The 13,544-nt window shown below is 42.1% G+C and overlaps 1 protein-coding gene across 1 annotated transcript in view; it reads left to right on the forward strand.

Moving 5' to 3' along the window:
* The window catches only part of COG2 (component of oligomeric golgi complex 2), a 237,479-nt gene that overhangs the window by 193,379 nt on the left and 30,556 nt on the right, over positions 1–13,544 (forward strand). The window contains exons 14-15 of the mRNA XM_029594187.1: positions 2,334–2,406; positions 11,753–11,895. Of these exons, the coding sequence (XP_029450047.1) occupies positions 2,334–2,406; positions 11,753–11,895 (216 nt within the window). The remainder of the gene's footprint in view (positions 1–2,333; positions 2,407–11,752; positions 11,896–13,544) is intronic.

Here is a 13,544-nt window from a genome sequence, read left to right on the forward strand (position 1 = left end):
CTTTTTCCCCATGAAAAAGAAGCCAGCCCTGGCAGGCGATGTGTAAGGGTGATGAACCCTCTATCCAGATTTTCTTTAATATATTTGGACATGGCCTCAGTCTCGGGTGCAGAGAATGGGTAGAGTCTACAACGGGTGGAACTTTTCCTGGAATGGAATCTATAGGACAGTCGTAGGAATGATGTGGAGGCAGGACCTTCTCCTGCTGTTTGCTAAAGATGTCAGCATACTCAAATAACTGCAGTGGCAGACCTGGTAGCTCTTGAATGATGGTTGTGTGAGGTGCATGACAAGGGACACCTTGGTGAGATGATATTCATGGCAGTGAGTGGTCCATCTGGCAAGCTGCAAAGTGCCTGGGTCGATATGGGGCTGATATAGCATAAACCAAGGTAGGCCCAAGATAACTGCATTGACCACTTTGGGGAGCACAGAATCTGCTCACCATGTAAGAGGCCGGTCTGCAGTGAGTGGAACGGTAACCCTAGTAACACATCCCGATAGAGTTTCCCCATGAACAGATGAGACTATAAGTACTGTTTCCAGAAGAATGGTCAGAATCCCATAGTGATACACCGAGGACTTGTGGTTGAAACTGCCTTCTGCGCCAGTATCAAGAGAGGCTTGGGCATCCACATGGGTGTCCCTGAATGAGAGACATACAGGTGCTAGAATTTGTGGAGAGATACGTGGTCGACGTAGAGTGGCCTCTCCCACCAGGCCCAGGTCCTGGAGTTTCCCAGCTTGGCTGGGCAGTGATCTGTGACGTGCCCGGGTGCTGCACAATATAAACATAGGTTCAGGCGTCGACATCTCTGCTTTTCTTGTCCAGATAACTTGAGGTGGTCTACTTACATAGCCACTTCTGATACAGGTGCCGACTCAGGCGGTGGCATGGGTACCACTGGGCACTGGAAGTTAGGAGCAAGGCGGATGTGGCGCTGAGCGAGACCTATCTCTTGAGCCTGTTCTTGGAATCTGAGGTCCAGATATATGGCCAGACTGAGATCCACTTGCATATAAATACTAACCTTAAAAATTAACACACAATATACAGAATCAGTAATAGTTTTACCCTTCAAGAATTGTTTTTTTTTTTTTTTTTTTTAAGATTTACCACCATGAAAGGTTCTGCAGTAAGAACTCCCTATGGAGTGGGGTCACGGAATTAGGCTGCAAGGCCTTTAAGGCTGGTTTTTTTTTCCTATAGCAAATTGCCACTTAATCAGTTATATTCTTTTAAATATAGCCAGTTATGCTTAAAGTTGTCCCAGTATACCTGCCTGGATAACTTTGAATCCTCACTGGCAATATTCAAAAATAACTGGTTTAGTTTAAAAGGTGTCCAGGTAGGTATAACCGGATAACTTTATGCAAGGATATTCAGTGGGATGTTTATCCCATAAACTTAGCTGGATAAGTTATGTTTTCCTCTTTTTTTTTTTTTTTTTTAAATTAAATATTTACTTCACTATTTTCTGCCTTTGCTTTTCTCTCCTTTTTCTTTCATTTTCCTGGGTGGTATAGCAGCAAGGATTTTATGGACTAAAATAACAGGATTAAACTATTCTAGTAATACAACTCCTGGTGATCTGAAGATGATTCTCTTACTTCAGTTTTATGTACCTCTGTTGCTGCACCACTGTTGTTAACAAAAGTCTTTCTTTTTTTTTTTTTGTTTACCAATTCTGACAATATCCATTGAACAGCTAAGTGATATTAAGTCAATACTAGAAATTACAGATCAGTTGATTTAATAGTTATAAATACTTGCATACAGCTGAAACAAAATGTTTAGTTGGGGAAATTTTTCTAAAGCGTATAGCTGGGTAAAATGACTTGATTTAAAAACATGCCTGTAAATGTGGGTTCAATACTGTGCATACTCTCAGCTGCATTAAAAAAAACATGTTTAGGTTGGGTGAGACAAACATTGTGTGTACTTTAGATCTGCAAATGTACTTGTACCACTTTGCTTCCCTCCCTTCTGCACAAATACCAAGTGAGCTCTACACATACGCATTTAACATTCTCATTTCCTAATTTTCAAAGAGAAGCAACATGGATAATTTCTCTCTGAAATTTTTCTTAAATTACATACATTAAAAGTACATAAATAATTTGCAGCTTTGCAGACTATATGAAACTTGACCTCATGTAATAGAACAAAATATTAGGATAAATAACATCATGTGTATTTGATCTGAAATTAGCACACACTGCAAATTGCTTATGGATTTAGATTGTTAGATTGTTCGTTTTGTGAGTTAATTATTTAGATTGGTGTGTGATGGTTAAGAAAACAAACTAGAAAAATGCTTTTTGTTTTGCAGCTTCCTGAACTTTTTCAAATGATCAGACCAAAGCTGGAAATGACAGGCTTCAAGAATTGGTCTTCATTGTCAGGTGCATTTTTTTTTTTAATTTTTAAAAAACACTGTTTTTAACATGCATAATACTGGTCTCCATTAGCAATGAAAACTGAATTTTTAATATGGAGGATAATTTTCAAATAGCCTGCTTAGCGTTAAAGTCTGCGTTTACGGTGTACACGCAGACTTTACTGAGTATTTTCAAAGTGAACCTAAGTGTGCAAATTTGCTTTGAAAATATGTGGATAATTGGCCAACTCATATCTCTGTACTTTTACACCTTACTACACTATATTCTTAGTGTAGTAAGGTGCTCCCTCTCTGACCTATTCAAATCCAGTCTAAAAAGCTACCTTTTTGAGGATGCTTTTAAACCTTAACACCTGATTATCCCTCTCACAGCCTTATTGAGGTCAATATTCAAAAAGGTTTCTCTGGCTAAGTATAGTATTTAGCCGGACAAAACCTGGGGGTTGAATATGACTCCCAGCTGACGGGATAAGTTTCAGATTGGTAAGTCATTACCAGGCTAAAACTTAGTCATATTAAAAAAATAAATAAAAGCCAGTGCAGGGCAATTCTAGGGGCTTTGGCTTTAACATACCTGGGCTGCTCTGAATGTCCTTGCTGTCCAGCTAAGTCTGGTTGTGCTGAAAGCAGTTCTAAATGTAACCCCACCCTGGGGAGCTTACTACACTCAGATGGGTCCATAGAAGCTTTTAATGTCTCTTTGGGGCTGTATTCACTCCTGGCTAGCTCTAACATTTTTTCCTTTTCCCCAGCATCAGGATCCTTTGTTGGTAGGGGGAAAGTTTTACTTTCAAGGTCCAGAGTTACAGGGGTGTTCTTTTCTCACATTTTTCCTTTCTCTGGTTTCCTGGGAGAGGAATACATGTTTTCACTGTGGGCTCTTTAAGTGCCCAAAAAAACCTCTCCGGAGCCACTGGGAGAATGCCCAAAATAATCTTTACTGTTGAAACATTGCTGGATTATGACACAATAAATATAAACTGCAGCACCACAGGATTCTCTTGTTTGATTCTTTACAGTTTCTTTCCTCTATTTGTGTAGGAATGTCTTAAACCAGGGTGAAAGAAACTTGGCTGGAAAACTAGAATCCCCAAGTGGGCAAGGTATCCCTTAGTGGACGGGAAACCACTTCTAAACTAGTAAAAATGTAATAATACTTCTCTTCACTGAAAGGTCCAAAACTTTCTCTCCCCAGAGGCAAAGACTCCTGGGAGGTATCCTCAGTGATTTTGAAAAGTTCTTTACTCATGGTCAGTAGTTCTCTCAATATTTCTTGCTCTTATTGGAAGGATCCTGCTAGATTAGCAGCTCCAATCGTCCTTTGTATGGGCAGGAAGAGAGGCAGCAGAACCTTCCTCCCAGATCTTCCAAATCAAAGTCTTTTCCGAAAAATGATGCAAACACTGGAAGGTCCTGGTCTCGGCTCACTACCACCTCCATCTGCGTTGAGGGTGTAGAGGGGAAGGTCTTCCCTAACCTACACAGCCCCAAAAACAGAGTTCCCCATTCCTTGAGTCCAGGTGGTGTGCAGGGTCTCTCCAGGCTTCTTACCAAATAAAATGTCTTTAAGCTCAAAATATTCCCAGGATACTGCTATTACCCACCAGGGAGCGGATAAGAAAAAAGCAGATCCCCGACCAAACTCCTAAACCTTTAAAAAAACAAGTTACACTACACCCTGAGCTCTCAGTAGATTGCTGCTATAAAACCACACAAAGAGAATGGCCATTACAGCTCCCTCAAAGGCAGGGGTTACATTAGAGTGGATCATAACATAGAAATGATGGCAGAAAAAGATCAGCCCATCCAGTCTGCCCAGGAAGCTCCCACACTTATTTTCCCATACTTATCTGTTTCACCGACCACCAAGTTCAAGGCCCTTCTTGGTAACTGATTCAAATTTCTTGCCACCCCCTGCCATTGATGCAGAGAGTAATGTTGGAATTGCATCAAAAGTGAAGCATAAGGCTTAATGGTTAATGATCCTCCCCTCAATTATTAACCCGCACTGATCTTTGCTACCACTGGAAAACCCAGGACTTACTAGCAACAGAACTGAGTGTCTGTTACATAAAGTTATCCAGATAAGTATAACAAGATAACTTCAGCCTTAACCAGCTATATTCAATATATAACTCGTTAAATGACAAAAAGAAAAGAAAATCTTCAAGGCTAGTAGGCTTGATTCTCTACCCCCCCCCCCCCCCCCCCATGATAAATATAGAAACCTACAGAAACATAGAAATGACTGCAGAAGACCAAACGGCCCATCCAGTCTGCCCAGCAAGCTTTTGCACTTTTTTTTTCTCTCACATACTTATGTTTCTCATGGCTCTTAGTAACCTTTTTTATTCTATTTCCCTTCCACCCCCGCTATTAATGTAGAGAGCAGTGTTGGAACTGCATCTAAGTGAAATAGCTTAATTAGTTAGGGGTATTAACCACCGCAATAAGCATAAGGTTGGGTGCTTCCCCCCAGCTGTCCCCCTCCCAACAATATATAAGGTTTGGAAGGGTGGGAATAAAGGTTTCAGGTGGGATTTAGAAGAGAGCCTGGAGCCGGCCTGTTTTGTTTTTTTTTTAATCTGGGGAGGGTGATGGGGACCTCAGCCTGCTATACTCCACAGTTTATTCACGTTTTTGTGAAGGTTGGGGGAAATCAGGTGCTATGGCCTGACCTTATTGTTACTTATTTTAGGGGTGGGGGGTCAGAAATCTGGCTTGCTGGCCCAGAATATCTTTTTTTTTTTTATCACTTAACCAGCTATATATTTGTTTACTTTATCCTTAACTGGCTATACGCATCTGGGTACATTTACCCAGATAACTTTAAACCTCACCAACTTGGTATATAGCTGAGCAGTTTTAAATGTGTCTAAGTAAACTTACCTGCATAATTTTAGCCAAGGCTTTTAAGTGGGACATTTGTCCTGTTGAATATTCATGACAAGTTTTCCAGCTAATTTTAGCTGGAAAGCATGTCTGTTCGCCGGCTTACTGAATATGGATCTCGTTGATTTTATATACCACAAAAACACTTTCACTCAAAAATCACTGTTAAACAATGACACCAATCTGGATTCAACGAGTATGTAAGAGTCAGGAGGAAAAGACCTCAGAACTATAGACATATCTTGTTGCATGAACTGAATATGTCAAAGCTTGTCATAATCATTGGTCAAAAAACTCCATCCTTCCTTTAATCTCTAAACAATATACGATTAACTTTATTCCCTCCATCTTCACACTTCAAAGACTCGCATCCATCTTCTTCCCCTTTTTTTGTCTTTTTTTTTTTTAATCTTAAAAGAGGTTTAGACTTTAATAAGCCTTGATATGTTGCTTGTACGTATTAATTCTTATGAACTCCAGAAGGAAGCTCTCGTTGGACATAATACAAATATTAAGAAGTGCATTGGCAGTAAATTCAAGATATTGAGATCATACCCTGGCTTACAAGTGAGGTTTACTCTATCATGGAATGTACAAAACTCTAACCCATTTGGAGATATTACCCTCAGTGACAGGATGGTTAATCTTAGACTCATTTCTTCCTATTTTTGAAGTGAGTTTATGTTTAAAAAAAAAAGTTTTTAGTTTTCCTTTGACCAGATTGAGGAGAATGCAGCTCTTGAAAGTCAGAAGTACAGGAGTGGATTTAAGAGTAGGCAACATAGAGAATTGCCTGGGGTGTCAAATTTTGAAGGTACTAAATACCCATTCCAGAGAAGAATCTGCTCATGATTGCTTAATGGCCATGTCTCTACTCTGGTGGGGGACCCCGTACTCTTCGGTCTTGCCTATGTATCACAGTTCAGTGGGCTAAGAATCACCCCCACAGAAGAAGCACAGGACTGCAAGGTATGACTGGAGTTGATCTTCTGCCTAACCAACCCCCTTTCCTGCAGGTTGAGGCCTTGGGTTCTGGGGGCCAGTAGAACTTGCCTTCTCGCAAACATCATGACTGATGTTGGATACAGAGAAATGCTGGGGGCTGGATACAAGCAGGGCTGGAGGCAAGGCTGGTACTAATGGCAGACTGGAACTGCATATAGGCTAGGTTGGAAACAAGGGTGGCAGGAAGCGGATATAGGTAGGACTGGAACACGATACAGGCTGGGAGGTGGAACACAGTACAGGCTGGGACCAGAAGCAAAGGCAAGGCCTAAAAAAGCATACAAGGGACTGGACTAGACTGGACAGGGCAAGACAAGGACAGAACAATGACAGGACTGGACAAAGACTAGACAGAACAGGTGGTAATAAACAGGAAAGCCCAACAGGGTACAAGGCTGAGTAGACAAACATGGAAGGTTCGAAGGCCGTAGGGCTGGACAGAAAAGTCCCAGAAGGCACTGAATATGCCAGGTGGACCTGAAAGGTCACAGAGCAAGGCCAGAAGGCCTGGAAAGGTACAAAGCAAGGCAATTAGGCTAGGAATGCCACAGGGCAAGGCCAGAAGGCCTGGAAAGGTACAGAGAATGCAGATGGCCAAGGTAGGCTATAAGGCAGGGCAAAAGGCCTGGAAAGGCCACAAAGCAAGGCAGGCGGCCAAGGAAGGATAACCAGGCAAAGATGGCCAGGTCAATGAGCCGAGGTGACTCAATGAAGAGACACCGTTGAACTGGACAGGCTGGGTTGAGTAAGCCTGGAACTTGAGGTATCATGTGATCAGCGAGGATGTAACTTGTGCAGCTGTGAATGAGGCTCGCTGAGGACTCCTGGTGGAGGGGAAGCTGCGCAGCAGGTGGAACCATAACACTGTGGGTGCCATAATCTTAAATTCAATCCTTCAGAACTGTATTAATATAGTGTAATAAAAAAGGTATCAAAATTTGTTGACTTTTATTCTATGTATTCAAGTAGACTAACAATGACAACTACACTACTTTATTCAGTATTTCTTTAGAAAGACCTTTCTGATAGCAATAATACCTTTTTTTATTGGGAAGTTCTCAAATAGGGATATGGAATGACAGGGAAAGGCTTTTTCTGGTTGTGAATTACACAAGAAAGGAAAACATTTTTATTACTTAAATTTGCTATTAGCTAAGTGACTTTAGTTTAACTGTTTGTAGTGGGTTCCATTGTGGTATATAGTATTTGCCTTGTAGTTCGTATTACGCAAACAAACTAAGGGACGGATTTTAAAAGCCCTACGTGCGTATGGCCTATTTTAAAAAGGCCCAGCGATGCGTGTAAAGCCCCGGGATGCGTGTAAGTCCCGGGGCTTGCAAAAAGGGGCTGTCTGGGGGTGGGACGGGGGTGGGGCCAGAGGCTTCCAACACAGCGGCCATTACCGCTGTGTTGGAGGATCACGTGCTGGCAGGCTGCTGGCAGGTGCAAAAGGTAAGATAAAAGTCAGGGGGTGTTTAGAGTAGGGCTGGGGGGAAAGGTTAGGGGAAGGGGTGGAAAGGTCAGGCTAGGGGAAAGGGAACGAGGGAAGGCAGCCAGCTCAGCGTGCGCAAGATGCACGATTGTGCACTCCCTTGCGCATGCCGCCCCCCGATTTTATATGCACGTGCCTGCGCGTGCATGTTATAAAATCGCGTGTCCATGTGCACGCACCGGGTAGTGCGCACATGTCTTAAAATCTTCCCTAAGAGAATAGCAATACTCACTGGGCCAGATTTTAAAAGCTGTACGCACGTAAATCGTCTTACGCACGCCAGGCCTAAAGCCTAGGGGCTTGCAAAAGGGGGCAGTCCAGGGGCGGGGCCAGAGGCCTCCGACACAGCGGCCATTTGCCGCTGTGTCGGAGGATCGTGTGCGGGCAGGCTGCCGGCGCGCGCAACCTGTGCCTGCCTGGCAGGCGTAAAAGGTTTGATAAAAATTTTGGGGGGGGTTAGAGTAGGGCTGGGGGGGGGAAGGTTAGGGAAAGGGGAGGGAAGGATAGGGGGGAGGGAACGGGGGAAGCCCACGGGCGTCGGCGCATGCAAGGTGCACTAGTGTGCACCCCCCTTGCTTGCGCCAACCCCTGATTTTCTAACTTGCACGCGCAAGGTGCTTATGAGAATACTTGAGACATAAATATATACAATATATCAGCAAAGTAAGCGAGTAATTATTTTAATCCCCCCAACTAAGAGGGAAAAATGTCTCTGGCCTTCCCAAATGGTGAGTCAGCTAAGCAAGTTCTCAGGGGGAGACAGGTCAATGCTGCAAGATCCCTTATCATTGCAAGCTCAGCAGGGAATCTGCCTCAGGTTTTTTATGCTGAGGTTATATGCCCTTTAGAATAGGACATGTGCTGTTTGGATTGGTGTAGCTTTCTTGAAATATTGCCAAGCTACTAATAAGAAAATTTACTGCGTATGTTCTCTAGGCCATTCTAAAATGGTAAGTTTCTTATGCTTTGTTCATATTCCCTATTTCTCATAAATGTTATTTTGTGACTACTACCTAAAATATTCTTTAAATTTAACATAATCTGAAATCAAAATAATATTTGCATTAGTATAAATGAAAGCAATCATATAATTCAGATAGAAACATTGCTATTAAATTATAAAAGGACCTGTAGATACTGTAATATACTTTTTAATAAATAAAAAGTTTAACTGAAACTAATCGGGGGTATGCCAGATGTTTTTCAGCTTCTGCATATGCAAGGCATATGCAGCCAGTCAAGGTCAAGTTTTAGCTCTCAGTATGCTAGCTGGCTTTAAATAAGTAGTGGTTTTATGCTTTTAATTAAGTTGTGTCTCCATTTTGCACTCATGATCCATCTGAAGAAAATAGGATAAAGCATAAGCATTGTCAAGTTAAGTGTAAAACATTGATAAGACAGGCGAAGAGAGAATTTAAAATGAAGTTGGCCATAGAGGCAAAAACTCATAATAAAAACTTTTAAAAATATATCCGAAGCAAGAAACCTGTGAGGGAGTCGGTTGGACTATTAGATGACCGAGGGGTTAAAGGGGCTCTTAGGGAAGCTAAGGCCATTGCAGAAAGACTAAATGAATTCTTTACCTCCGTGTTTACTAATGAGGATGTTGGGGAGATACGAGTTCCGGAGATGGTTTTTCAGGGGTGATGAGTCAGACGAACTGAACGAAATCACTGTGAACCTGGAAGATGTAGTAGGCCAGATTGACAAACTAAAGAGTAGCAAATCACCTGGACTAGATGGTATGCATCCTAGGGTACTGAAGGAATTAAAAAATGAAATTTCTGATCTATTAGTTAAAATTTGTAACCTATCATTAAAATCATCCATTGTACCTGAAGACTGGAGGGTGGCCAATGAAACCCCAATATTTAAAAAAGACTCCAGGGGCGATCCGGGTGACTATAGACCAGTGAGCCTGACTTCAGTGCCGGGAAAAATAGTGGAAACTATTCTCAAGATCAAAATCGTAGAGATATAGAAAGACATGATTTAATAGAACACAGTCAACATGGATTTACCCAAGGGAGGTCTTGCCTAACAAATCTGCCTCATTTTTTTGAAAGGGTTAATAAACGTGGATAAAGGTGAACTGGTAGATGTAGTGTATTTGGATTTTCAGAAGGTGTTTAACAAAGTCCCTCATGAGAGGCTTCTAAGAAAACTAAAAAGTAATGGGATAGGAGGCGATGTCCTTTTGTGGATTACAAACTAGTTAAAAGACAGGAAACAGAGAGTAGGATTAAATGGTCAGTTTTCTCAGTGGAAAAGGGTAAACAGTGGAGTGCTTCAGGGATCTGTACTTGCACCGGTGCTTTTCAATATATATATAAATGATCTGGAAAGGAATACGAGTGAGGTTATCAAATTTGCAGATGATACAAAATTATTCAGAGAAGTTAAATCACAGACTGTGATACATTACATGAGGACCCTGGAAGATTGGGCATTCAAATGGCAGATGAAATTTAATGTGGACAAGTGCAAGGTGTTGCATATAAGGAAAAATAACCCTTGCTGTGGTTACACGATGTTAGGTTCCATATTAGGAGCTACTACCCAGGAAAAAGATCTAGGCATCATAGTGGATAATACTTTAAAATTGTCGGCTCAGTGTGCTACAGCAGTCAATAAAGCAAACAGAATGTTAGGTATTATTAGGAAGGGAATGGTTAATAGAACGGAAAATGTCATAATGCCTCTGTATCGCTCCTTTGTGAGACCGCACCTTGAATACTGTGTACAATTCTGGTCGCCGCATCTCAAAAAAGATATAGTTGCGATGGAGAAGGTACAGAGAAGGGCAACCAACATGATAAAGGGGATGGAACAGCTCCCCTATGAGGAAAGGCTGAAGAGGTTAGGGCTGTTCAGCTTGGAGAAGAGATGGCTGAGGGGGATATGATAGAGGTCTTTAAGATCATGAGAGGTCTTGAACGAGTAGATGTGACTCGGTTATTTACACTTTCGAATAATAGAAGGACTAGGGGGCATTCCATGAAGTAAGCAAGTAGCACAATTAAGACTAATCAGAGAAAGTTCTTTTTCACTCAACGCACAATAAAGCTCTGGAATTTGTTGCCAGTGGATGTGGTTAGTGCAGTTAGTGTAGCTGGGTTCAAAAAAGGTTTGGATAAGTTCTTGGAGGAGAAGTCCATTAACGACTATTAATCAAGTTTACTTAGAGAATAGCTACTGCTATTAATTGCATCAGTAGCATGGGATCTTCTTAGTGTTTGGGTAATTGCCAGGTTCTTGTGGCCTGGTTTGGCCTCTGTTGGAAACAGGATGCTGGGCTTGATGGACCCTTGGTCTGACCCAGCATGGCAATTTCTTATGTTCTTAAAAAGTGAGGGCTTTCGTGGTCTATGGACAAAGCGGGGGGAGGGGTGGGAGGAGAACTGTGAGCTATGAAGGTGTTATCTTTTCTTAGCAAAAAATATGCTGACTGACCTTGTGCACAATAATGGAGTCTAAGTTGTACTTCCTGTAATATTGGGGGGGAAAGGTAGGGGCCGAAAAGCATAAAGCAAGTACTGTCCTCTCCAAATCATAACTATATGTTAGTATTTTTCTCTCATAAAGGGCAGAATTATACACAGAATTACACACTAAAACACTTGCAGTGCTATATAGCTGATTGAGTATAGGTGTGCAAAAACTAGGCCTAGTTAGTAATCTTTGGTCATTTGACCAAAAATCTAAATCTTAAATTTTTTTATCACACACTTGACAGGTGGAGGACACTGCTGCCACCAGTCTGTTTACTCGAATGTCCTGTAGTTGAGGAAATAGGGCAGCTTGTACTTATTAATGCAAATGTTAATCTTTTGAAGCCTTCATATTGTATTGTATGTTATGATGAAGGTATTGGCCACTCAAATTCTTTGATAATTTTGTAGCATGGTCTCCAGTGCAATTTACTTTCATTGATGTAAATGTTACAATTTTGCTTTACTAGGAGCACTAGAGGATTCACAGGCCTCTCTATCAGACTGTGTGCCCACCATTAGTAAAAGAATAATTCAGGATCTGAGTGACTCCTGCTTCAGCTGTCTGAAAAGCTCTTTGGATGTCCCCAGGCTTTATAGAAGAACTAATAAGGTTTGTGCAAATTATCATTTATAATTTCAATATGCATTGGTAATGGTTAATGCTAAACGGTGTCTATGTGATAAGGTTATGTCATTACAGGCAGCCATGAATTGTGTTTTATCTGCTTAGGCCTGGAGTATGACCAACAAACTGTTATATCTGTGGATGATTTTCCATGTGTTCACAGTGATCCAGGGCGCACTGTATTCAGGAACTACGTAAATCTCTAAGGATTCACAGCAGATCCTCCTCCTGCAGTGCAGTGTCATCTGCCTTGCTGGGAAAAGACCTAAGCGGAAGGATTAAGTTTTGTTAAAACTGGGCAACCTTGAAGGGGGAGGCATTTCTGAAAGGACAGGCTCCACCTTATCCATGGTGGAACCATGCTGCTGGCGCTAACCTTTAAAAAAGAGAGAGAGAGCATCTTTTAAACTAGAACAAGGTGGAAAGCAGAATTGCTCAGGAGAACATAGTTCAAAAGGAGGCAGGCAAGAATGGTCAATGTCCAGGCTAGGGTCAGTGGCAGGCAAGAATGGTCAATGTCCAGGCTAGGGTCAGTGGCAGTCAGCAGGCAAGAATGGTCAATGTCCAGGCTAGGGTCGAATCCAGAAGTTAATCTGAGGGCAGGACTGACATGACAGGGCAGGAAGGAAGGCCAGAGCTGGATAAGACAAGGCAGGATCGACTGGAGAAGCAGCAATTTACACTACACAGGTGACCCATTGCTGAGTCAAAGGAAGGAGTTCTGAGAAGCCCTGTATACGGTTGGAGTCCTAATGTCATCAGGAGGTGCCGCGGGCAAGTTCCAGCCACGGGCCCTTTAAACATGACAGCGGCTAGCTTGCATGTGCCTAGAGGAGCAGAGGAGGGACGTGATGGTGACAGCATCCTACTACAGAGCAAGCACCTAGTGGTATCCCACTGCAAGAGACAGAGCGGCCTGGTCAACATCATTGAGTGAGTGCCACGGCTCGCGGATAGGCCGTGCAAGCCGCAAAACGAACAGTACTTCCCCCTTAAGCCCCCCTCCTCAGGGTCTAGGGTTTCGACTTAAATGGAAATTGATGGTGAAATTCCTTCACCAGAAGAGATGCATTGGGATTGGCTGCTGACTCCCATGAATTTTCTTCTGGTCCGTAGTTTTTCCATGCAATAAGATATTGCAATCTCTTGCATTGTCTGTAAGAATCTAAAATCTCCTATACCTCATAATGCATATTATCTTCTGAAGAGATGTCTGTGGGTTTGGGAAGCCATCAAGATGGCCAAGAGATAACCAATGACTTCAGTAGGGAGACGTGGAATACTTTGTGTATCCTGAGGGTGATCAGAAGTTTAAGATGATAGGTTACTGGTCCTATTTGATGCAGGCCTGGAAAGGGACCTATAAAGCAAGGGTCCAGCTTTTAAAATCCTTATCTTAACTCCCTGCTTCCCTTAGCAATTCAAGTTATTTAAATTTCTTATCATTCTTCACTGTTTTTAACTCTGCAACGTTTGGTTCTAGTTATTGCTATTATTGTTAATTTCAAAGTTCTATGTAAAGGATGCGCTCGTTTCTTCAGCTCTCCCTGTTCTGTTCCTTGTGAACCGGTACGATGTGCAAACGGTTATCGGTATACAAAAATGTTAAATAAATAAATAAAAATAAATAAAGG

The sequence above is a fragment of the Rhinatrema bivittatum genome, chromosome 3 (assembly GCF_901001135.1).
Source record: "Rhinatrema bivittatum chromosome 3, aRhiBiv1.1, whole genome shotgun sequence".
Taxonomy (NCBI): domain Eukaryota; kingdom Metazoa; phylum Chordata; class Amphibia; order Gymnophiona; family Rhinatrematidae; genus Rhinatrema; species Rhinatrema bivittatum.